Source organism: Apodemus sylvaticus, chromosome 9 (assembly GCF_947179515.1).
Source record: "Apodemus sylvaticus chromosome 9, mApoSyl1.1, whole genome shotgun sequence".
In the NCBI taxonomy this organism is placed as follows: Eukaryota; Metazoa; Chordata; class Mammalia; order Rodentia; family Muridae; genus Apodemus; species Apodemus sylvaticus.
The window spans coordinates 27,624,909-27,651,175 of NC_067480.1; the positions used below are offsets into that span (position 1 = coordinate 27,624,909).

Sequence of the window (26,267 nt, forward strand, 5' to 3'; positions counted from 1 at the left end):
TGTCCAGCTTCTCCCAGGCCAGATATTTTCAGCAGCCCAAGGAAACAAACTGATTTTAGGAACAGTGGCTGTAAAAGTCTTGCTGATGCGGTGATGTTGAATTGTCAAAGAGTCTTGCGACACAAGTGTTCCTTCTTGAAGATGTAGACTGAGGGTCCAAAGTTCAGGAACCTTCCTGAGCTCATCCACAGTGACGCCAGGAGTGGAAAGCAGTCGCTTTCCAGCTGTCTTCCACTATTTCCCCACAGCTCAGTGTTGTCAGACCTGCACTCTAGGGTCTGGGTTCCACTGTCTCCCAGGGATGGGCTGGGGATGGGTGGAGTGCTCCCTGCCCTTCCTGTCTTGCAGTCACAAGTAGTGACACACACACACACACACACACACACTGAATTCTGTTTTCTCATCTTGAGAGCCTGGCTTTCACTATTTACAAAAAAAAATGACCATCAAACTCAATGTCACCACTAAATGAGCTCACTCCAGACCAGCTTACACACAGCACACAGCTGTGGGTGGCCAGTCTTCCCACCCCCAAGTGCATGCCTTAGAGTGTGAGGTACATACGGTGTGTGTGTGTGTATCCAGATGGAGCTTGCTAATAGGGGCTCCTAAGCTAGTGTAGAGATGCTGGAAGGCTGTGGGACCCCCCACTCCTATAGCAGTAAAGGATGTGCTTCCTGTTGAGGTGTGAAGTTCAGGACCATAGAAAGCACTGGCTATTCTTCCTAAAGAGGCCCAGGGCTGGTGGCTGAACATGAAGGCGCCCCTTCATCTACATAAACATGGAGGCTGGAGAGGTGGTTAAGAGCGCCTCTTGCATAGGACTCGAGTTCATTCTCAGTACCATATCAGGAAGTTCATAATTACCTGTCACTCCAGCTCCATGGGGATCTGACACCTCTAGCTTTCTTGGGCATCTGAACTCTTACATGCACATCTATACAGTCACACATGTATACATATAATTAAAAATAATAAAGATAGCCAGCCGTGGCGACACATGCCTTTAGTCTCAGCACTCAGGAGACAGACGCAAGCAGGTCTTTGTGAGTTTGAGGTCAGCCTGGACTACAATAGTGTCTTAAAAAATGTTTAAAGAACATTGAGGCTGCATTGGAATCCCAGGTGTAGGCATCCCATAAATGAGGGTTACAATTCTGGGAGGAAACTATGGCCTTAGTTTTTTTTTTAAGTATTTTTTTGTTACCTCTATAACTGTCTATCTGACTATCTATATATTTTGAGACAGGATCTTGTCTATCTACCTATCCACTACTTATATATCTATCTAGAAAAAATATATATGTATACACATATGAATATGTATATTGTTCCTAGAACAACACTTAATTTTTTTTAAAAAGGATTTGTTTATTTATTTAATATATGTGAGTACACTGTAGCTGTCCTCAGAACAGGGCATGGGATCCCATCAAAGATGGTTGCAAGCTACCATGTGGTTGCTGAGAATTGAACTCAGGACCTCTGGAAGAGCAGTCAGTGCTCTTAACCACTGAGCCATCTCTCCAGCCCCACAACACTTACTTTTTAAATTGCTGTAAAATACACATACATTTCCAGTGTGTCAACTGTCTACAGGCATAGTTCTATCTCACTTAGAGAAGGAATGACTATGAAGTAAGCAGAGATACACAGGTCAACAACATGGAAACAAGTAGAAATTGCCCTTGTGAGCCACACGAGTCCTGTAGTGACAGAGAGGGAGCTGGTGCTGCGCTCCTAGACCGGTCCTCAGTCAAGTCTGGAGGCAGACTGGCCAGTCTGGGCAGCCGGTCTGGAGCCAGGCCTCAGTGGCTCCTGAGGCTGGCCAGTATTGGCGCTGTAAGGTCATGCAAGCAGAGCCAGGTGATCAGAGGTGATGGGCAGAAGTCATGGAGAAAGGAGAGAACGACCCAGACATCAGGGTGCAGAGAGATGTGCCCCCAGCCCAACAGGAAAGGACACTGGCCTTCTGCAGCAGGATCCAGAGGAGATGGTTGTCTCTCTATGTCAAATGGGCTTGAGGATAGGATTTGGGTTTCCCCAGTGAGGTGGGATTAAAGCAGATGCCCCTACTGAATCAAGTTGGAACTTAGCTGCTGGGACTTAGCTAGCTAATTGGTTGGGAGCCTGGATAACAAGGCATAACCTTCCTCTAGTGAAAGTAAGGATGTGAGCAGGAAGCCTTTGGACTCAACTCGCTCTGGATCTCCCGCAGGCCCCACCACGGTCTTAACCCACCAAGCCTCCACAGACACAAGAGCCCGCATCTTAAAAGCCTCGCTCTAGATACGTGTAATGTTTTTTTTGGAAGCGCCTTGACTCACATTGTATGAGCTGTAGAAATTCTTTGCTTAGCAGCTCATGACCCTTCCTGGGTCAGGGAGAGAGAATCCTCAGGCAGGAGCTCCCTCTAGCTGGCTCCTCCCACTAGCTGAGGAGGACTGAAGTCTGGCCTGAGCATCAGGGAGGCAGCCCTGGGTGGCACCCCCGGCCCCCGCCCCCACCCCACCCCGCTTCTGCCAAGGCTCTCCAAGTCTTGGTTGGCGCTGCAGGAGGAGGGTGTGTTGGCAAGGGGCTGTCATCAACTTCTGCAGGGGTGCGTGAAAGGGCACTGCCAAAGGCAGAGCAGCCTCCGGGCTCCGCCCCCCAGGATGGTGAGGTAGCTACCTAGAGCCGGAGCTGGAAATGGCCCCAGGTGGATAGAGAACAGCCAGACTCGGGTACATTAGAGTGGGCAGGTTGAAAGGAAGTCCAGGAGGGCACGTCAGAAAGTCATTTGCTTCAGGAACACACGGCAGTTTGACGTATGTGTTCTTTGGGAGGTGCCCGAAAGATAGGCAGGGATTTATTAGGGTACTGCTTTATGTCAGCTTATCAATGGGGACATTGTGCTGGCAGAGAGGAGCACCAGAGAGATTGCATCTTCACTTGTATCTGGAATACTGCTGAGTCACCCCGGCAGCCGAGCACCCCAGCAGAGGCTCCCGTGTAGGAGGGGCTTAGGGCCCACTCTCTGCTCACTAGGTTTGGAACCAGCGCTTGGTTGCTGCCACAGACACTTTGTCCTGAGAATAATGACACCATGACAGTGGTGGGGAACAGGAGAGAAGAAAGTACAGCGGGTGAAGGCAGGTGTCTAATGTGGACCAGCAGTCCACATGTGTGCACCCGGATACGGGGCTCCCCTGTCCTGCTATCCGTGGCCTCTGATTTCAAAGTGACGCTTTTAGCTGGATGTATGAAATACTGTATCTTGAGCTGCCACGCTATCTGGTGGGGCACATGAGGGAAAAGGGAAAACATACCTAAACTCTCTTCTCATATTGTAAAAACTGCAGCAGCCAGGAATGGTGGTACACGCCTGTAATCCTAGCACTCGGGAGGCATAGGCAGGTGGATCTCTGGTCTACAGAGAGAGTTCCAGGACAGAATGTGTCTCTTTTATCTGAAATGCTTGGGATAGAAGTATTTTGGATTTAATTTTAAAACATCTTAGAATATATGCAGAGGTATAATGAAATATCTTGGGAACAGGATCCAAGTCTTTTTTTCTGAGGTAGGGTCTTACTATGTAGACTAGGCTGACCTTGAATTCACAAATCTGCCTGCCTTCTGCTTCCCGAGTGCTGGGGTCAAAGATGTGCATCACTGTGCCTGGCCATGTAGGACCCAAGTCTCTCTCTCTCTCTCTCTCTCTCTCTCTCTTTCTCGATCTCCTTTATGTATATGTGTGAGGGCCTGCATCTATGTATGTATGTATGTATGTATGTATGTATGTGTGTGTGTATGTATGTATGTATGTATGTATGCATATATGTATGTGCACCACATATGTGCCTGACCTCAGAGGCCAGAAGAGTCCCTGGAGCTGGGGTTATAGATGGTAGTGATCTGCTTGAGGTGGGTGCTTCGAACTAAAGTCAGGTCTTCTGCTAGAGCAGTGGAAAGTCCCCAGGAAGAAGCCACACCTTTTACTGAATGTCCTACAAAGCTCACTGACAGCTTAAAATGGTAGTGGCTGTGGAGGGGTTAGAGTAACACATGTCTAATAGTTTCTCTTGGGCTCTCCAGCCCTAGAAATAGTCCTTCCTCGCACATCTGCCCTAGCCTCCTGGACAAATGGATACAACTTTTTGGTGTGTGTTGACCAAATTCTAGTTCTCAGGCACTCAAGGGCAGAGCTATCGCACAGCCTCTGAAGCCCACAGCAGAGGCACCTGCCCACGGTGACCACTTCCTATACGTTCCCATCGATGTATTCGAAAAGTGCCCTGGTTTAGGACTTTCTGTGTTCTGTTACTATAAAAAGCACCGTCAGACTGTTACCTCGTTGGCACACTGAACTTGGGTGGCTCTGTCTGAGTGGCCATGGCTCTTGAGAGGAACACTGTGGTTTAGTGTCTCAAGCAGCAAGTGTCATCTCCCCAGTCTCAGGAGCACAACTGATTGCAAAATTTCACTTACGCCACCAGGCGTGATGGCGCATACCTATAATCCCAGCACTAGATGGGCAGAAATAGGCAGCTCTCTATGAGTTCAAGGTCAGCCTGGTCTTCATAGTGAGTTTTAGGCCAGCCAGAGCTACACAATGAAACCCTGTCTCAAAAAACAACACCAAAAATCCACCACCAACAAAAGAATCATTTATGCTTCATGTGTGCATTTTATAAATAAATATAACCTGAATGTAATTTTATAGTTTTTGAAGATGGCCTCTTGCCTCTAACCACAGCACTCCAGAGGCTGGGACAGGAGGGCAGCTGGGAGCTTGAGGTTTGCCTGGGATAAACAGTGAGACTGTGTCAAAGCAAAGAACTATACAAATAATAATAATAACAAAACCAAAACACCTAAATACTGAGTGTAGCTATGGAGTTCAAGCTAGCCTGGAACTCTCTCTCTCTCTCTCTCTCTCTCTCTCTCTCTCTCTCTCTGTGTGTGTGTGTGTGTGTGTGTGTTTCCATGTGCACACATGGTATATGTATTCACCAATGCATGCAGGTGCGTGCCTGTTGGGAGACCAGAAAATGAGAGTATGTCTCCTGTTCTATCTTTTCCACTTTATCCCCCAGATACTGCATCTCTCACTGACCCTGGAGCTCACAGTTTTTGTTGTTGGTTTTGTTTTTGTTTTTGGCTACAGTGGCTGGCTAGGAAGCCCCAGCAATCCAGGTGGACACAGCCATGCCCGCCTTTTACATGGGAGCTGGGAACCCAAACTCAGGTCCCTGTTGTGGGGCAGTAAATGCTCCCACCCCCTGAGCTCTCTCCAGCCCCCTGCCTGCCTCTCTTGGTCTTCCGGTCTCTGCCTCTTATGTGCTGGGAAGACCGGCCGTGCTATTCGCAAAGCATAAATGGTTATGACCTTCTTCAAATGGCTCTGAAATTTTTTCTTAAAAATAAGCCAGATGCGGACGGTGTGCACACCTCTAGTCTCAGCCCGTGGGAGACTGAGGCATCAGAATTCTCTACATCAAAGCTAGCCTGGGCTACATAGTGAGATGAGATCCAAGGCAGTCAGGGCTACACAGTAAGACCCCTGTCTCAAGAAACTAAACAGAGGACTGGGAGCAGCTTATCAGGGGAAGCCTGTTATTTAAGTGTGGCTGGAGTCTGAGTCCCTATGAGCCACATAACCATAAAAGCCAGGGAGTCCTGGTGACGCACCTGTAACCAATCTCTGTGCACAGGAGACAGAGGCGGAAATCCCTGTCGTGAACAGCTGGCTAGACAGCCTGAATCAATCAGAGAGCTCTGGGTTCAAGTGCGCCCCGGCACCAGCATATAAAGTATGAAACCAAACAAGGAAGCCAGCTGATGTCAACCTTATGCCCCTCAGGGGCAAACATGCACACCACTCCACAAACACACACACCATTCCACAGACAGTATAACACCTCCGCCTCCAAATAAAATTAAAAAAAAAAAAAAAGAATCAAGTTCTACATAGCTATAAAGCCAGTTTTCAAAAGTTTTACATTTTGCATTTTGGATTTCAGACTTTCAGATTAGGGATGTTTAAGCTATATTTGTAAAACAATCATTTCCTGTCTACACAAGGAAGGTTCTGGGCCCAAGATTAGATATGAGCTCTGCACCCGCAGAATTCCCCTTCTCCCACTCAGTTATGGTTATTTTCCGGGACTTACAGGGCCACCTACAGACAGTGTGTCAACACCATGTTGGCCTGTGGTGGCAGGCCTACAGATGGTGGGAAGGCAAGAGGCCATCAAGGAGATCTTCCTAGGTGCAGTCAGCCAGGAAGCAGCCAGTATTCAGTTCAGAGATGAAGCAAGCCCTCTTTGTTGGGACTGGGTGTTAACTGGGGCGATACCTCGGCCCAGTGCATTCTTCCTGCTTACCTTGTATTTATTTATTCTGTGTGCTGTGTGTAGGTGTGAACACACTGTGGCCCATGTGTGGAGCTGTCAATGACAACATGTGCAGTCACTCACCCCTACCATGTGGGTCTTGAGGAATCAAACTCAGGTTTGGCAGCAGGAGCCTAGACTCAGGGGCCTATTTTACAGCTTCCATTTTTGTAGTCTGGCCTTTAACTTGCAGCCTGGTGCAATAAATGTCTTTTATATTTTAAAGTCATCGAAGTCTCTCTGGTGACGTAAGGCTAGGAGTTTGAAGCAGCTTGTAGAAAGAAGAAGGGCTAGTGAGAGAGCTCGGCAGGCAAAGGTGCTTGTTGCTCAAGATTGGTGACCTGAGTTCAGTCCCCAGAAACTACACAACGGTAGACTGCAAGAACCAGCTCTGTAAAGTTGTCCTTTGACTTTCATACATGTACCACGCATGGCACATATCTCAACCCCACGTTATGCACATATACAAGCTAATTATGTAGTTTTTTTTTTTAAAGAAAAAGGAAAGTTTTTCTATGGAAGAGGAAGGAACAATGGAGGGAAGGCCAGTGAGCTTTGACCTTTATTTCTGGTTCCCCCAAAAGCAATGTGATAGCAAGTCTAGGTCTTGGAAGGTACTAGAAAGGAGCCTGTGTGGCAACTGTGTCCAGATGCTCCTGGGGCACTTGGGCAGTGGAGCAGCGCCATTGTCCAGTGTCTTCAGCTGTGGCTCCCTCTCCTGGGATAGGTACTGTCCCTACCTCAGAGACAGAGACAAAAGCTCTCTGCCGCCGTGCTTTCCCCGTCTCCTGTGTACTCATCGAACATGCCTTCTGACCGCCAGGAACGGTGACACGGTGTCAGCCACCCATCCGAGCTATCTCTGAGGATGGTGGCAGTTAGCTGTGACCATTGACAGCACAGCTGGCTCCCTGACTGTGGGGGAAGGACTGTAGCTGCCCAAAGCCTGTGGTCAAGGGTGTGACCTGTCTTTGTGGTCAGGTAGGAGGGAAGGGTGCTGTGCTGAGATCCACAAGGGGGCTGAGCTAAGAGGCCAGGCCAGCAAAGAAGGGGTGGGGGGGGCAGATAATATTCCCTGAATGGTCAGCTGGAGGGGGAGAAGGACAGTGCTCACTCTCCTCTTTCTACCCTATCCTCTCATATGGAACCCCACACACACTTAGAGAGAGCTGAATTCTGTGACTCACATAACGAGGGCAACTCCACGGGGCATCTGTGCCCAGCAGAAGCTCAGAGGGCCAGCTGGGTGTAGCGAGGGGCGTTTCCAGGAGAGCTTTGTGGAGGCCTGCCACTGTGCGAAGGGCTATTTTAGGGGAAAGGGCTGACTTGAGTGGTGAGCTTCGGAAATGAGTTCAGCATTTACAGGAAGAAAGAGGCCCCTGCACAGGAAGGGCAGATTTGGCCTAGCTGAACAGCAAGTGAGGACCCATGTGGCGTGTGAGCAAGGGGACCAACTGCAGACACTGTGGCTGTCCCCATGAGTTCCTTAATTTTGATCCTACCTTCACTGTAGGAGACCCAGAGCCCAGGAGCCCCTGAGCTGTGGACAAGCTCCTCTGAGAGCAGGCGGGAGGGCCATGGCAGACTGGCCACAGAGGTAGAGCCATGTACTGAGGACACCACGGGAGAGGGGCTTCAGTTCACTCTAGATACCATTGGAGGTGGGGATTCCTCAGACATTGTGGGGGTGCTTATTGAAGGTGTAGATGGCAGCACCTCCCAGTCTGTTAGGATGTCCCATGAGGCCTCTGTCTCCTTCCTACAATGGAGTTTAGCGCACACGCTCACTCAACATGCTAGCTTTATTTCAGGGCTAGAGACTGAATGTTCCCTCTTGAAGTTGTTCTGTCTGCAGGTTATGTGTGGTCAGGAGACATGGAGGGCAGGAAAGGTTTCCTTGGGTCTAAAGTAGCTGGCAAGACCTTCAGAGGGGTGCTTCGAGGTTGTGAAAGACAGTAGCAAATCACTGAGGGCCTGCCTGTGCTCATCTGGGGAAAGAGGAATAAAACAATGCCTTTGGTCTCACTCCAGGGCCCAGCTTCTGCCTGTGGTCCCTGACCTCACGCCTGAACCGTTTGCTAACGTCATTTTTGATCTCTCTCCTGTGCATCTCACCTGTAAGAGCTCAGAGCCTGCTGCACCCTGAATACTCCCAGCGGCTCTCTTTCCTTTCTTTCTCCCTCCCTTCCTCGTTCTCTCTCTCTCCCCTCTTCCCCTCCCCTCCCCTCTCCTTTTTCCTGACAGTCTTTTTATGTGGCCCAGGCTGGCTTCATATTCCTGATCCTCCTGCCTCAGCTTCCCGTGGGCTCGAATTATAGGTAATCAATATTGGGTGTGGCTTCTTAGCACCATGTCCTCAGCAGCAGGTGTCTCTCTCTGTGTGAGTCAGACCAGCCAAGGCCACATAGTAAGAGCCTGTCTCAAAAATCAAAGCAAGCCCAAACCCAAACCAACGGCATGAACATCTTTTTCTGGGCAGACAATGCTGGCTCTCAGGCAGGAGGTCCTGACTGTCCCTGGCCTCTGACACACCGGTGGGTCACCAGGTATTCCCACTGGGCATATTCATCATGTGTCAGGTCCCAGAGAAGCCTCTTTCACTTCTGTTGGCACACAGGAGCCCTCAAGTCTAAGATCCTGTGTATCAGCCAGGCAGTGGTGGGTCCAACCTTTATTGTTATTTTGTCTTTTTTTTTTTTTTTTTTAACAGAGCTGAGGACCGAACCCAGGGCTTTGCACTTGCTAGGCAAGCACTCTACCATGAGCTAAATCCCCAACCCCAGCTCCAACCTTTAATCACAGCACTTCGGAGGCACAGGTAGGCAGATCTCTGTAAGTTTGAGACCAGCATGGTCTACAGAGAGAATGCCGGGACAGCCAGAGCTGTCACAAAGAAATCCTGTCTCTAAGAACATTAAATGAAAAGAAAAAGATACTGTATATCTAGCCTGGGGGGGGGGGTGGCACTGATAGGAACACCAGCACTCACGACATCCTACCTGGTGGTGTGTCCACTGCTTGGGTCCTGGGTTATCTCCCTTGGCCAACTGAGCGCTGCTGTGGGAATCGAGCGAGACTCCTGGTGTCCAGATGGTGACCACTCTCTTGGTCTGTGATCCATAACTGCTGGGGAGAAGACAGCCTAGTACAGACCTGCCCTGGGAGCCTCCAAGCATATTTTTCTTAGGCTACACAGCCAAGGCAGGCACAACCCAGACTCATGCGTGCTTGCTCCCAGGCCCTGGTCATTGTGGACCTGGGCTTACTAACCCGGCAGCCTGGGATCTTGCAGACAAGGGGCCCAGTATAGAAATTGTTGTGATGTATCCTTCAGTCTCCTCTCTGCCTCTGGGGAAGCCAGGAGGCATGCATGGGACTGTTTCCCTGGGTTCTATACAAAGCTGGGAAATATATTTGTTTACTAAAAACAAATATGACTAGGTCTCCTGTACTTGGGATTACTAGATGTGGTGGCTTTATAGTTCTAGAAATGGAGCAGGGTACTCATGTGCCTGGGGAGACGCCATTAGGCTGGGATCTCAGTGTGCACAGGGCTAGCAAGTGGTCATGGCCGCATTGACATCTCAACATTATGTAAGGCTTCTGTAGAGGCCTGGGGATGGGCCCACGTTGTCTCTGTTTCAAAGCGATATATTCATTCTCTGGCCTGGTTACTGTCAGGGTGGCACTTGGACAGGGTGTGGGCTTGTTTCTCTCTAGTCCAGCTTCTTTGCAGCTGATCCAGATTCTTTCTAGTCTCCACATAGAAAACACCCCCGTCCCCACCCTGAAGTATAACTAGTGTCTCTCTCTCTCTCTCTCTTTCTCTCTCTCTCTCCTTTCCCCTCCCTCCCTCCCTTCCTTCCTTTCGTCCTTCCTTTCCTTCTTCCCCCCTCTCTTTGTTTGTTTCTTTGTTTGTTTCTTCTTTCCATGACAGGGTTTATCTGAGAAGCCCTGGCTGTCCTGAAACTTGTGCTGTAGACCAGGCCTACATGGATCCACTTGCCTCTGCCTCCCAGTGCTAGAATTAAAGGTGTGTGCTACCACCTAGTCAATCTTTCTTTTTTTTTTTTTTAAGAAGTATTTATTGTTATATGTAAGTACACTGTAGCTGTCTTCAGACACACCAGAAGAGGGTGTCAGATCTTGTTATGGATGGTTGTGAGCCATCCTGTGGCTGGGATTTGAATACGGGACCTTTGGAAGGGCAGTCAGTGCTCTTAACCACTGAGCCATCTCTCCAGCCCTCTAGTCAATCTTTTTAAATTTTCTATTCTTCATTCTATGTTAAATATAAAGGAAGCTGTTCTGAATTTCCCCTCAGATTCAGAGCAAGAGGCTTTTTATTGACCCAAACAAGAAATCCATTTCTGATATGGCGCCCAAAAGGTGAATTGGTCTTTAGTCTATCTGGGCCTAGAATTTTCTGCTTCCGACTCTTCTCTGAGAGAGCATGGCTGGGTTTGCCCGTGCTCTCTGATCAGTGTGCTAGAACATAGGGAGACAAAGGCTTTGTACACTGAGTAAATCTGAGTGGACATAAGCTCAGACACTGGCTCTTCATGAGAATACCTTCTCTCACAGTTTTCCGAGGCTACCATGAGGGCAGGAAAGACCTCTGGGACCCGGGCTTCCTGGGGTCAGGGTACAGGGACAGCAGGAGAGAGGATATTGGTGAGTCCTTGCAGAGGCTCTCAGTCCATCCTGCAATAGTCCATCTTTGTTGTTTCTTTTATACCATGTGTATGTGTTTGTATGTGTATGCCTGTATACCGTGTGTGTGCTTGTATGTGTATGCCTGTATACCATGTGTGTTCAGGAGCCTTCATAGGTCAGAAGAAGGCATCCAATTCCCAGGGACTGGACTTTACAAGGAGTTGTGAGCCACCCTGTGAGTGCTGGGAATCTAAATGTCTAAGCCAGTCCATTTTGGGGGGGGGGGGGAGGACACGATTGAGATAGGTTCTCTAAGGCCTAGAACTCACTCTGTAGACCAGGCTGACCTCAAACTTGAGAGACCTGCCTGCCTCTGCCTTCCAAGTGCTGAGATCAGAGGTATGCACCACCACTGCCTGGCTCTGCCGGTTAGTTTTAATTACCAACTGGACATAGTCTGCAATCACGCGGGAAGGGAGTCCCAATCTGGGTGTGTCTAGATCAGGGTGCCTGTGGGCATGCCTGTGAGGATACCTGACTGACAGGAAGATGCTCCCACTCTGTGTGGAACCACTCCCTGGGTGGGGTATCCAGGATTGTTTTAGAGTGCAGAACGCGAGCTGAACATGAGCATGCGTGCATACTGATTGCTCTCTGCTCTTGTGTATGGGTGGAATAGGACCAGCTGCTTCCAGCCCTGCTTCCTTGACTTTCTTACAAGGATGGTTTGTCATCAGAAATTGAGAACCAATCGCTTCTCGGCCTTTTGGCTAAGATCAAGTGTAGAAATTGAGAGCCAAAGAAACACTTTTCCCTTAAGTTGCCTTTGCCAAGGTATTTTATTGCGCCGACTACAGCAGCCCACCTCTCGTCACTTCCCCCATCATGTACCTCACTGTGGACTCCGGAACTCACCTAAGTAAAATGGGCCCAAGGACAGAGCCAGGATCTGGGAGGAAAGGGCTCTATGGGTACACACCGGCAGTTACTGCAGCAGATGGACAGGTGTACCTCCTCTGTGACAAGTCCATTTCAGACGGCGCTGGGCATCTGCTCATGTGTGTGTGTGTGTGTGTGTGTGTGTGTGTGTGAGGTCAGATCCTCAGGATGTAGCCATAGCTAGACCTGATACTCGTTTGTTATGTAGGCTAGTCTGGTCTTGAACTTGCGGCCGCCATCCTAGCTCTCTGCCTCTGAGTACTGGGATGACAAGGGTGTGTCAGCACACTGGGCCTGACCAATGTGTGGCTGACACTCAGGTTATGTCCTGGTAGCTGGGGAAAGAACTTTCCTCAGGCCAATTAGTGTCCAGTAGGAAGAGACGAAGCCATGGGCAAGACGGCGTCAGGGGAGCTTGAGCCACCAGTGCCTCAGGCCCAGGTTGATGAGGCAGCAAGCCAACAGACCGGCTGGCACTAGTGTACTCAGGGGCTGGGTGGCTCTGGATGGGCCAGGCTGAAGGGTGGGGAGGGGAAAGGTGGAGTCTACACCAGAAACAGAACAAACGCCCCAGTGAAGCAGCCCAGAGGCCCGGTTAGCAGATGACGGTGGAGCCTATACTGAAGTGAAGTCCGTGGGGAGCCTGGGACACAGGCTGGCTGGCTGGCTGAGTAGGGACAAGGTAGGAGCTGACACTTGGAATACTGTCCCAGCCCTTGGGGCAGGCTGAGGTTTGGCATCTACCCAAGAGCTAGGACCAGGTGCAGGGGGTGTGGCTCAGTGGTAAAACACAGGTCTGGCATGTACAAGAACTGCAAAACAAAGTACACTGAAAGAGACCTTCATCCTTCGGATCAGCAGAACCAGTAGATATCACTGGACGGCCAAGCGCATGCCTCACGGTGAAGGCATACTAAGTGGGACTTACAACTGCAAACACAGGCCAAAAAAATCAATGACCAATGACCAATGTCTTGGCAAAAAAGCTCTGAAGATCCCTATTACTAAAAGGACCCTTGAGTGTCCCTCTCCCCCAAGTCACAGGACCCTTCTTTGGGTTTGATGACTGGCTGGTCCCTCAGAATCTGGGCATGTGAGTCCTTGACTTGAACCGCCCCTGAGCTGATGTTTCTCTTCTTGAGATCTGATTTGCTACTTCGTGGCTTTTCCTATTTGAATGGAGATTAGCGTCTTATCTGGCTTGCTCACAATCCTTTCAATTTCCTCCTGAAAATTAAAAAAGAAATGCTCTGTGTATTTCTGTTTCAAAATGCTCTTTTGCTCCTCTTAGCTAAAAAATACTTTCATGCCCCACCGGTTTCTCTTTAACTCCACTGACTCGATGCTTCAAAGCACATTTTGACCTTGGGGCTGTTTGTGAGCCCCGCTGCACATTCTGATGCCACGGAACCTTCTAACGCATGGCTGGACTCTCAGCATGAGACTCTGAGACACTGAAACTTGGTCACAGGTCTGTATTGGGCTGGTTTAGATAAGGCCAGGAATGTCCCCCGAGGGGTTCACTTTGGCAGTGTGGAGGTGGTGAGACCTGTAGAGGTGGGGTCTAGAGCAAGCCGGTTAGGTCACAGAGGTATCACCTTCTAGGGGAAGGTGTTGATTCTGGGGAGAAACGAGATGGTCTATTATTGTGGGAATTTCATAGTTCCCTCAAAAAGGAATTGCCTTAAATCAAAGAGCAAGCCTTGCTTCTCCTGGCTGCTGGCTTCTTGTCTTGTCATATGCACTGGGTCACTTGCATGTTCATGATGTCATTTATCATGCTATGACACAACTAAAGAGGCCCTCCCTAGGGGTTGAAATATCGGGACTACTCGGTCTTAGATCTCCAGTTTGCTAAACTGTGAACTAAGTATCTTCCAGGGGCTCCGGAGATAATTCACTTGGTCCAGCGCATGGAGACTGAGTTCAGGCTCCAGCACCCACTCAAAAACCAGAGCAAGGCGGTGTCCACCTGCAATCCCAGTACCAGGGAGGTAGGAACAGAATGTTCTCTGAGGCTGGCTGGCCGGCTGGTCTAGCTGAATCAGTCGGCTCCAATCAGTGAGAGACCCTGTCTCAAAAAACAAGATGGAGAATGATAGAGAAAGACACCTAATGTTGACCTAGCCTGGCACAAACAAAACAAAGCACTGGGGGTGGGGGTGGGGCTGGGGGGCGTGTCAGGCATTTTGCTACAGTCATGGAAAGCAGATTAAGCCAGAGAGCAAGCTGAGGTCGCTACTCTGAAGTCTTATATTAAACCTAGTTCCGGCAGCCACCAGATGTGAGCAGTAGACACATTGTTTCAATGAGATCTGCAGGATGGGCTGACACCAGATCTGGCAGTGTGATGGAGGTCTGTGCACATCTGGGATCCAGGACTGTGGCTGAGGCCAGAGGGCTTCCCAGGAGCAGGCAGGCCTCATCACTTGGATTCCGGAGCCGAAGAGCTCAGGACCGGCTTGGCACCCACTGCGTTCTTACGTGCCGAGAACGTGCCACGCCCAGCAACACCAGGCTTGCTCTCCGTGTAGTCGTCTGGCTGAGCGGCTGGCATGGCCCGCAGGCAGCTGTTTCTGGTTTGTTGGGCATTCTGGGGAGAAACGAGATGGTCTCCTAGCCTGCAGAAAAAAAACATGAAGAAAACAATAAATACAGATAACTATATTTGATAGCTGACTGCTGGGTAGCATTACAAGAAGATGAGGGAAGTGGCTATGTCTGAGATTCTTGTGGGAAATGGATATTTGAAAACATGTTTTTGTTTAGTTTTGCCATTTTAAGTTAAAAAAAAGTTACATTTATTTAATGTGTGTCTGTGTGTCTCTGTGTATACCATGGCACACTTATGGAGGTCAAAAGACAACCTAGAGCAGTTGGTTTCCTCCATCATGTGACAACCTGGTGATTAGACTTAGATCATCAGCCTTGGTGGTGAGTGAGTAACTTTACCTGCTGAGCCATTATTTAATCTGCCGGGTTTTTTGTTTTGTTTTGTTTTTTGTTTTTAATATCATGTAGCCCAGGCTGGTTTTGAATGCATGTGGCTGAGAAAGATCTTGAACCTCTGATCTTCTTGCCTGCCTCTCCCAAGTGCTGGGTGACAAGTAGAGCCACCCTCTGGCTAAACTACCTTTTAACAGAGCAGTGACAGAAGCCGGCAGGCCCTGGGAGGTGGCAGCTAGCCCTCCCACCTGCTGGGCACAGCACAAGGGTTAGCACATGTCTAACACATCAGTACATCTCAAGAGTTGTGGGTCGCATAGGGTCCCTGATGTTTCCATCCAACAAGACACAAACCTCTTCTCCAAGGATGAGGCGGTCCGTGATATCCTATCATGCTAACCCTCATGCATGTTGCTGTGCTGGCCCCATGTTGGTGGAGATGGCTGGACGGAAGGTTCTGGTCCAGCCTGGCCTCACCATACTCAGATTTATCAAGAGACGGGTCTGGCGGAGCTGTCCTTGAGACAGGCAAGCACTAGAGGCTCTACGTTCAGGTCAGCCTGGACAAGTCTGAGGAAGGCTCTCTAGGTGTGTGTGTGTGTGTGTGTGTGTGTGTGTGTGTGTGTGAGAGAGAGAGAGAGAGAGAGAGAGAGAGACTCACTCCAGCAAGGAGACAGTGGCCACAGACTCAGCAAGACTATGCTGGCCTAGAGCCAGATCGGGGAAATGGCTTTTGGTAAATACCAGTTCCTTATGTTTCATCAGAATGACAAGGACCATCCTGTCAGAGCAGGAGAGACAGCATGGCGCTGAGTCAGAGGCGGGCTTCGGGGTAGGCCTCTCAGCATCTAGCTGTGCTGGGGCTTTCTGGAGGCCAGAGGGGGAAAGAGGCAGAGGGATTGTAGGCAAGGTAAAGAAGAATGGAAAAAGATATTTAGATCTGAGATCCATGGGAGACAGAGGAGCCAAAGAAATGAGATTCTGTGTTTAGAAGAATCCTTCCGAGGTCATGGTGGGTACGGGATGGCAAGAGGGAATGATGGGAAGCCAGGAGAGAAAGGCCCAGAGGGCAGGAGGCAGGAGAGCAAGGGTGAAGGGTGGGGATATGGCCTGTTGCTGGGGTGGGGTGGGGTGGGGTGTAGGGTGGGGGTGGGGTCAGTCCCTGAAGCAGGAGCTGAGGTGGCTATGCTGATCCTGGATGCCTGCGGTGCTGTCTATGTGCAAGCTAGGCTGAGACGCCATCAGCGAGTAGGATCGGGGTGAAGACCTCAGATCAGGGCTCCAGATTGTCTAGAGCAAAGCATCTAGGAGGAACTGGGAATGGCAGATCAGTCCACTGCGGCAGGGACGGGGTGGACAGCCACTGGGAGGGGGTTGGCTTAGTAACTGCAAGGGCGCAGTGGGCCCTGGAGGTGCCGAGAGTTGGGAATGGTTAAGTCACCCATGATCCCGGAAGTCACTGGCTGAGCACACAGCGCTGGGGAGGAAATCCAGACTGGTGGAAGTCGCAGGAGGATCTAAATGGGAGGAACCACACGCTCCAGTGTGCAGAGAGGCTAAAGGAAGAAGTTGGAGGGGTAGAAGACAGTGCACAAGAGGCATTAGGTACAGAGATGGGAGCAGAGGGCCTCCAGCATCCGGAAGGGTTAGGCAGGCCTGGGTGGACAGGAGTCAGGCCTGGGAGGCACAGCTACGACAAGGCTGAGACAGGGTAGAGTTCTGTACCCATGTTTACTTCAGTCTTTCTGTTCTTGACGATGAAACCAGAGTTTATGATATAAACAAAGATTGTATAAGATGGTCCCCACCACGATGCCCACAGGTGACGGCTTAACTGTGGTATCTTTTCAGTGGTTTTAAAAAATGCAAACGCGTGGCTGGGAACATGGCTCTGGGCATACAGTGAGCCCTGGGTTTGGTCTCCAGCGGTGCATTAACCAGGCATGCTGGCACATGCCTCTAATCCTAGCACTTGGAAAGTGGAGGCAGGAGAATTGCCAGGTGAAGTATCCTCAGTTAATAGCAAGTTCCAGGCCAGCCTGAGCTACATGAGACCCTGTCTCATTGTGGTGTATGTCTTTAAGCCCAGCCCTAGGAAGACAGAGACAGTTGGGTCTCTAGGAGCTCAAGGTCAGTCTAGTCTACATAGAAGTTCCAGGCCAGCCAGGGCTGCATGGTGAGACTTGTCCCCAAACAGGGCATCAACGACCGACCACACCTGGCTTTTGTCCCAAGGAAGGGGATGGTGGCGAATATATACAAAAGAATCTGGGACCAACGGGCAGTCTGGCTCTGCGCTGTGTACCTTACAGGTTGCTTTTCTGCTCAGCACTGTCACACCGTGGAGACCTTCCCATGTCACTAACTGTTCTTAATTCTGCTATACATTTCCAATACTTTTTGTACTGATTACCATAACTTTGGAAGCCAGCCTTCTATATTCGGCATGAAGATATTTCTTCATAATCAGTGTAGTAACAAATACCCGTGCACATACTGACCCAGAAAGTGCCAGCTTCTTGAATCTGCGAAACACATACTCATCAAGTATCCCCAGGTATGCTAAGACTCTGGGTTTATCTGGAAGCAATGCAGGGTTCCCCAGGGGGTTCCCCAGGGGCTGGTGGTTATGAATGAAGAAACAAATACCCTGAGTGTAAATCCAAGAAGCAGAGGTAGGAATTCTAACCAGTCAGTCAGTCATGGCCCTCGGGAGGCTGGGTGTTTCTGAGTATTGCCACCTTCTTACCATGTCCTGCTGAGAGGATCTCTCCATGTCGTTTCTTGCTACAGTGCTTCTGAGGGTAGGAATCACGTCTCACTTATTTTTGGGGTCCCCAAGACTGAGTTTACACCCCACTGGTTATAGAAAGGCAAACAATGTTGAACTTGGAGGTGGTGGTGGTAATCACAGCACTGAGGAGGCTGAGACAGGAGGATAGTGAGTTTGAGGGCAGGCAGCCTAGACTACAAAATGAGACTCTGTCTCAAAAAAAAAAAAGTTTATTGAATCTACCTGGCAGAGGGACTTGGGGGCAGCCACTGCTTCAAGGAGGGTGGGACAACAGGTTCAGGGTGTGTGTATGGCTGGGCAGGTCCACCCTGGCCAAACACCTTCCAGATATGACCTCAGGAGGGGAGCCGGCTGAGCCACATGCTAGGAAAAGCATGCTCAAGGGTCTCTCCACAGAGCAGGTCGTCTGGCCCAGGGATGAACAGTGCAGCATGGTGAGATGCTACACCTGTCAGATTCATGGTCATTTCTGATTAAAATGTCCTTACATCATGTTTGTCTTGCTGTGAAGCCAGGGTTTTAATTATTTCCTAAAAATTAAAAAGATTTGTTTTCTTCTTTCCCGTGTCCAACAGAAATTTCCTAGTTCCTCTTCCTGCTTCCATCCCATATGGATCATGTTTATAAACTTGATCGAGTACTGACGAATACTCATCTCTCATGATTTTCACGATCAAGACAAAGAACACTGCAGATATGAGGGCAAGAACAGCTTGCTGACGCAGCTCACACTACTGTTAACTCATAGGCGTGGTAACGTGGTTGTTCTTTTTAAAATACATTTCCTGCTAATCACCACAGTGTTTGCATATATTTATGGGTACAGTGTGACATTTCAATGCACGGGCACCTGGCACAGCTCTCTGTAGGAGGAATATGCTGAGGTCTATCTCTTTAGTGTGGTTTTCTCTCAGTTTTCCTGCAGGTGGAAAGTGCTGGTTGTGTGTGGTTGTGTGTGAGAGGGGAAAGGACAGTATAGGAACTTGAGTATCAATAATTAACAATAAGAACCTGCTGGGAGGTGGTGGCACATGCCTTTAACCCCAGCACTTGGGAGGCAGAGGCAGGCAGATTTCTGAGTTCGAGGCCAGCCTGGTCTACAGAGTGAGTTCCAGGACATCCAGGGCTACACAGAGAAACCCTCTCTTTAAAAAACAAAGCAAAACAAAAAAAAGAAAGAAAGAAAAAACAATAAAAACCCACATACAGAAGTACAAAGGAGCTAATCAACCAGACCTCAGATCACTGACCCACGGTGGGGGCCGTGAAGTGTCATGCCGTAGATTCCAGATGTGTGCCAAAATGTGGCAAGATCTGGTGCTGGACATTAGTGTCCCTGGGAGCTGTGACATGGAGCTCACACAGACAGGTATTTCCATCCTATTGGCTGCGAAGTGCCTCCTTGTTTATCATAACATTTTCCCACAGGAAAACGGGAAAGAATCAAACTGTCCAGCGATAGGCACTAAGGAAAACGTGGTGTGGCCGATGAAATATTGTAAGGCCACTATTTTCTGAGAGGGTAACTGGAGGCTTTGGCCAGCTCTCCATGACCTCCTGCTCACATGTGCTTGCTTGCAGTTTTCCCTAAACAGGAAAAAGCAGGCTGTGAAGATCCCAGAAGGGACGCTTGACTGGCAGCTCAGCCCAGGTAAGCTGAATGAAGTTTTATTTTTTTGGTCAGGAGGTAGAAGCCAGGCTGCAGAGAATGAACAGTGCCTGGATAATTTCCTAATTTTTTTTCCTGTGCTGGGGATAGAACCCAGGGCTTCACGCATGCCCCAGGTCACATAGTTGCTTTGAGAACCTCATCTAAAACAGAGCTGTGACACGCCAGTCCTAGCACCGGGGCCTGTGGGAGAAGCCACAGGAATGAACAACAGGGTAGGAGATCAAACTAGGTGAACCAGCCATTGCTCAATAACTTTCCTTTGAAATGACCCTGGTCGACATCAGTCTTTGGAAGTGGCCGGGGGATTTCAGTCACCCACCTTCTTCTGGAGGAAACCTGAAGTGTATATTGGAGAGATGGGACCTCAACTGTTTTCCCTCCAAAAATCCTCAAGAGATAAACAATAAAGAGAATGCTTTCCAGTATGAATGTTTTATTATGCATTAATGCATATACACAGCAGTTAATCAAAGCAAAGTTTAAGAAAATAGATTCCCGCCTCCTGAATCCCGAACTTACACTGGGCACCCTGTCCTGTGGCCACCAGGGGTGACCGGCCGACGAAGGGGCTCATCCCCACTCCACTGCACACTGGCCAGCCCTCTCCTCCGTGCCTTCCCCGTGTTGGTCATGATCTGGTGGAAGGAGGAAACAGGTTTGAGACCCTGGGTCCCTAAGAGCCCACCCGGAAGCAGAGAGAACTGAAGGAGGTAAGTTTCCAGGGACACGATGCTATTCAGACCAGGCTCACAGGCACCTGTATTCCTAGCATTTAAGAGGCAGGAAGATCAGAATTCAGTTACACAGCAAGTTAGAGGCCAGTCTGGGCTACATGAAACTCCATCTAAAAACAAAACAAAGCGAAGCCTTTAATCCCAGCAATTGGGAGGTAGAGGCAGGTGGATCTCTGAGCTCTGAGTTCAAGGCCAGCTTGGTCTACAGAGTTAGTTTCAGGGCAGCTAAGGTTACACAGAGAAACCCTGCATCAAAAAAGAGCAAAAAAAGCCTCCAAACCAAATAATAACAAAAAACCACAAACAAACAAACCAACGGGGCGTGGGGGGGGGGGTGGAAAAGGACACAGTTCAGATCCCCAGCACCTACACAAAAGCCGGGCAGACATGGTGTCTAGCTTGTAATTTTAGCTTTGGAAGTACAGACAGGGGAGCCTGGGGTGAACAGGCTAAGGGGACTAGCCAGACCCAGAGCCCCAGGTCTGCTGAGATCCTGTGTGAGGTGGAGAGCAATAGGGGTGGACAGGAGATATGACCTCCACACACACACATGCACACACACACGCACACATATGAACACACACACACACACCATGCCTAGTAATAATGAATACCAAATAATAAAGAAAACAAAAACAAAAAATGGGGGTGCTTAAAGTAAGAGGATCCATGCTTCAGGTCACTTGAGAACACAAAAGTCCTAAGGAGAGGAGTCTTTTTAACTTCTTACAGGGTCACACGGAGCAGTACAGGACTCAGAAAGCCATGGGAAGAAGTCAAGAGAACAGTAGCTGCTCTAAGCTTTGAAGAGGACTAGATTTTTGAAGGTGAGAAAGGAGAAAAAAAACAGGCAGATTTAAGAAGAAGAAAAAGCAAAAAGCCATCATTTCAGCCTGGTGTAGTGGGGCACGCCTGTATGTGAGCATCGGGGAGGGAGGCAGAGAGCTCTGCTAGGCTAGTAACTAAATGGGCCTTCCTAAGGAGCCCTCACCTGGGATGTATATCAAGTTTAAGGCTAGCCTGGGGTACTTAGTGAGACTGAAACAAAACCGGGAGGTAAGTTTCTAGAGAAGGGGGTCAGTGCCACGAGGGCTCCTTCCAGTTGAGTCTGAGGGCACTGCTGCCTCTGCTGCACGGAGCTCACGCCTCCCAGTGCCTCCTACGGGGCCAACTAATATATCACTTATAATTGCTTTTCTGATGTTTGAAAATAGGACCCAGTGAGGCATCTGGCCCTCAGAGTGACCATTCATTAGCCATTTCTATAAGTCGGAATGTCCTTCCTACCTGCTGGGCTTGCGGGACACCCGAGGGACTTCTCAGTGGCCTCGCCTGGGCTGTGCCCGCCCACTAGGCAGGGCCCCTCAAGTTGAATTCCAAGCAAATGCCTTAGGAACGTTAGGCGTGAGTAACAAAGGGCGTGACTCTGCGTCCTGCTTGAGAGAACACCCTCCACCTGGATCCCAGATGGAGGGGCTGGGAGAAGAAGGTTCTCCTGATGCCAAACGAGTTTTTAGCCACACTAAACAATGATGCAGCGCATGGCTTACACAGTTTACTCAGTGGTAAAGGCTGATCAGGCCTGTTGTATGCCTGAAGGCCCAGCACTAGGGAGGCCAAGGTTGGAGGATCTCAAGTGCTGGGCCAGCCTGGGCTGTTGGTGAGAGCCTGCCTTAAAAAATCAGCAGTGGGGCTGGAGAGATGGCTCAGTGGTTAAGTGACCCGACTGCTCTTCCAGAGGTCTTGAGTTCAATTCCCAGCAACCACATGGTGGCTCACCACCATCTCTAATGGGGCCTGATGCCCTCTTCTGGTGTGTCTGAAGAGTAATGGTGCACTCATACATGAAATAAATAAATCTTTTAAAAAAAAATTATCAGAAACAACAGAAGCAGAACAACAATAACAACCACAGTGCTCAACTGAAGCTAAATGATGTTCCCCTGAGCCTCTTTCTTCCCTCTCTTTTTACATTTCTAAACATGAAATCCTGACTGAGTGCAAGCCAGGCATGTGCTCTACTACTGAGCTACACCCCTCAACTCTCATTTGTGTTTTGGGGATGGGTTGGGGAGGGGGCAAGGCCTATGTAGTTTAGGCTTTCCTTACATTTGCAATCCTCCTGCCTCAACCTCCTCAGTTCTGAGATTATAGGTGTGTGCCATCATGCCTGTAAGAAAATCTCGGTATGCTTCTGGGCAGGCAGGCTGGCCAGTGGATAAAGGCAGCTAGTGACAAGCTTGGCAGCCTGAGTTTGATTCCCCATGATCTACATTGTGGAAGGAGAGAAATGACTCTCACAAGTTGTCCTCTGACTTCCACATGTATGCGAGGTATGCACATGCCCACACAAATACCACTTCTTCCCTGCATAATAAATGTATCTATCATCTATCTATCTATCTATCTATCTATCTATCTATCTATCTATCTATCTATCTACCTACTTATCTATCTATCTATCTATCTATCTATCTATCTATCTATCTATCTATCTATCTATCTATCTATCTATCTATTTACTTATCTATCTATCTATCTATCTATCTATCTATCTATCTATCTATCTATCTATCTATCTATCTATTTATCTATCTACTTATCTATCTATCTATCTATCTATCTACCTACTTATCTATCTATCTATCTATCTATCTATCTATCTATCTATCTATCTATCTATCTATCTACTTATCTATCTATCTACTTATCTATCTATCTATCTATCTATCTATCTATCTATCTATCTATCTATCTATCTATCTATCTACTTATCTATCTATCTATCTATCTATCTATCTATCTATCTATCTATCTATCTATCTATCTATCCAACCATCCATCATCTCTGTACACATAAGAAATAACTTGGAAGCAACAGACCCTGCTAGCTGATTACTATTCACTTCTTCACCAACAGAACATTGACATAGTAATGTGTCAATAATTCATCTTCTCAGACTCCCTTGTAGCTTGGGGGGTCACACGATCTTGTTTTGACTCATTAAAAATGGAGGACACCAGAGTGAGTTTCAAGGACAGCGCTGTTGGGGGTGGGCGTAGCTGGCTTATGTGACTGGCCCCTTGACTTTACTACAGATTCGTGGCAGTAGCTGTCAGTCATCTCATGACCGACAGACGACACAACCAACATGTAAGTGATGACAGGGAGGCAGAGGTACAGAGCCAATGAAGCCCGGGCTTCAAGGCTTTAGGGGAGGTCCTAGTGCTGTGTTCACAAGGACGCCTTTGCCCTGAGATCTGCAAGAGGAGGGGCATTTGCCTGCATGATATCAGTTGATGCTGCTCTCTGTCCGTGCCAACCTCCTGTCACTTCCTCTCATGTCACTTGGTCCTGAAATGAGCAGAACAATTCTTTAGTTTGCCAGGGACACACGGAGCTGAGCTCAAACCCCATCTGTTTTGAGCTTAGTAGGAAAACTTTATGACTTAGTCAAGCATGGTCAAATACTTTGATATCCTGGTGTAGGGATTTACTATGTTGTCAGAGCATTTTCAAATTTCAGCGTGCAAAGAAACATGAATGCTTGTAAGCCTCATAGGTGAGGGTGGTAGAGTATTATTCCTAAACAGGTCACTTTGGCATACAGGTTATTTTGAGCAAAAGACACTTGAGAAAGAGCAGATGTAAGAATAGCCTCTGACCTCTCTGCTTTTCTTCATAGAAACATGTGATAAAAGCTTCATGTGAAAGCTGACCTTCCTTATCAGGAGAGACATTCCTGGTCGGAACTTCATGGGCTAAGAAAATTCTGTCCAAACATGCCTTGTTAAATATTTCTTGTCATCTTTTATCTCTCAATAGGAAACATTACAAACTCATCCTAATGTAGATGTCAAAAAAAATCATACTTTTTAAATGTAAAATAACACCTCTGCTGTAAAGGAAATAATTTATTCTGTGCCAAATATGAATGACCATGGTTCAGGACCATGGATTCAAGTTATCCTGAAGGAGTGACATGACTTGTTTTATTTTGTTTTGTTTGTTTGCTTGCTTTTTGTTTTTTCTAGACAGGGTTTCTCTGTGTAACCCTGGTTGTCCTGGAACTCACTCTGTAGACCAGGCTGGCTTTCAACTCAGAAATTCTACATCACTTTTTATAGTCACAGAGAGTAAAGTCACAACTCAGTCTGTTTACAGTGCCCATCTGTCTGTCTGTCTGTCTGTCTATCAACAGGTGGGAGGGCTAACAGGACTTTACTACTGGTCCCAGACACTGTCTTTATCAACGATGGTCTTTCCTGTGTGAATCAGATATTATCTTCACTGCATTCTTTGCTTTAGGGTCCCTTCCTGGAGACTAGAGATCTGTGCTACACATTCCCAGTTTCACAGAGCAGTCATCATAGGATATTAGCTGAGGTACAGAGGTTGGGGTAAGAGGCTGGTAAAGGAAAGAAAAGGCCATTAGTGAGTGGGTGGGCTTGGAGGTTCCAAAGTCTCCTCTCTCTGCCTCCTGAATGCGGGTCAGGATGTAAGCTCTCGGATACTGCTCCAGCACAATGTCTGTCTGCCTGCCTGCCCACCTGTCTGCCTGCCTGCCCACCTGCCTGCCTGCCTGCCTGCTGCCCGCCCGCCCGCCCGCCTGCTGCCTGCCTGCCTGCCGGCCTGCTGCCTGCCACGCTGCTGCCTGCCGGCCTGCTGCCTGCCTGCCTGCCTGTTGCCATGATCCCTGGGATGGTCAAACTGTAAACAAGTCCCCAGTTGGATATTCTCCTTTATAAGTACCTTTGGTCATGGTGTCTCTTCAGAGCAATTGAAGAGTAACTAAGGCACAAGGTATATCTGTACAGAATTCTCTTGCTTCACCAGAATTACAGGCAAGCAGCATGCTAGACCTGACTACTGATGGTCTCTTGTAAACTTGAAAGAGTAACTTACTCTCCTCTCCAGCATCTGGCGTGACCTGCCTTGGGTATAGAGGTGCTGCGTACTCTGATACATAGCTCTCTGGGGGCGAAGGGGCAGCACTGTGGCTCAGGAAAGCAGGTACTCAGGAACAACGCCCTTCCAGGCCCTTCCTGATGGCAACAACATGAACAAGCCATGCCACAACTCTTGCTGCCATGGGCCAAGCTGTGACAGTCACTATATTTTCCTCTTGTGCCAAGACAGACCATATTTCCTGTACTGTAAGCCAACATAAACCTTTCTTCCCTTTAGCTGCGTTTGTCAGCTGCTTGCTCATAGTAAAAGTCACTAATACAGCTAGTTCTCCTCATCTGGCACAGGCAGTTATGAGATGTGACATCAAGTTCTTTTATGCATCACGATTGCGAAAGACAAACTTCTCAGGTTGGTAATTTCGGGTCACAGATCTGGATGACAAAAGGCAACTTAGAGGGACATTTTGAATGGTGGAAGCACTAGCAATGCACATGTGGCCTTGTGACAATGGCTTTGCTCCACCCTGAGCTGTGTGTGTGATTTAATAAAATAAAGATGTTTCTATGAGGAGATGCTGAGCTGAGCTGTGGCTCAAAAGAGTTCTCAAAGTACACACACACATACTCCGACCCTGATACCTGTGAGCAGGACTTTATTTGCAAAAGGAGTCTTTGCAAATGTAATTAAGGATCTTTGAAATCAACAGGTCATCCTGGGTTATTGAGGTGAACCCTAAGACTAGTGACAGGTGCCTGTATAAGGGATAGGCAAGGACATAAAGAGAAGAAGGCCATCAAAGATGGAGGCAGAGGTCAGACTGAGGTGGCCGTAAGAAGCCCAGGATCACCTAGCGTCACCAAGAGCTGGAAGAATCCAGACTGGCTCCTCCTTCAGAGCCTCGGAGGCAGCCCATCCCCGGCAAAGCTGGAGTTTGGACCTCTGCCCTCCAAACCCGTGGCAGAATACATTTCTGTTTTAAGCCAGCCAGTGTGTGGTCCTTTGTTCGGCAGCCATGGGAAATGGAAGCCCTTGGTCCTCACCTCTATATAAGCAATTCTTTCTGTCCTCATTCTGACTGCGCGCTGCTCACATACTGGTAATGGACACCAATGAGATAAGCACGGGTGTGTGGAACTTTTCTGTTGGACCCCAAACCATTCCCTCTAGAGTGAAAGGGACATGCAGGCATTGACGAGGTTCTGAGTGTGGGTTATGGTGAAATGAAACCATTTCTGAGTGC

General features: G+C 48.6%; 1 protein-coding gene and 1 long non-coding RNA gene across 12 annotated transcripts in view; one reads left to right on the top strand and one right to left on the bottom strand.

Annotated features, from left to right (window-relative positions):
- The window catches only part of LOC127692967 (uncharacterized), a 57,596-nt gene that overhangs the window by 29,052 nt on the left and 2,277 nt on the right, over positions 1 to 26,267 (top strand). For 2 of the 9 annotated variants that reach the window (XR_007979557.1, XR_007979560.1), the window contains exons 2-4: positions 18,285 to 19,360; positions 19,929 to 20,091; positions 20,848 to 20,942. This is a non-coding gene — a long non-coding RNA (uncharacterized LOC127692967). Of the gene's footprint in view, positions 1 to 12,573; positions 12,652 to 13,157; positions 13,964 to 18,284; positions 19,361 to 19,928; positions 20,092 to 20,847; positions 20,943 to 26,267 lie in introns of those variants that run through there. The other 7 variants (XR_007979559.1, XR_007979553.1, XR_007979554.1 and 4 more) reach the window with 7 other exon arrangements.
- Positions 1 to 26,267, bottom strand: part of Armc9 (armadillo repeat containing 9) — a 128,870-nt gene that overhangs the window by 3,036 nt on the left and 99,567 nt on the right. The window contains exons 22-24 of one of the 3 annotated variants that reach the window (XM_052193602.1): positions 19,901 to 20,016; positions 14,454 to 14,590; positions 9,374 to 9,497 (exon numbers count right to left, since the gene is read on the bottom strand). In XM_052193602.1, the coding sequence (XP_052049562.1) occupies positions 9,374 to 9,497; positions 14,454 to 14,590; positions 19,901 to 20,016 (377 nt within the window). Of the gene's footprint in view, positions 1 to 9,373; positions 9,498 to 13,108; positions 13,197 to 14,453; positions 14,591 to 19,900; positions 20,017 to 26,267 lie in introns of those variants that run through there. The other 2 variants (XM_052193603.1, XM_052193604.1) reach the window with 2 other exon arrangements.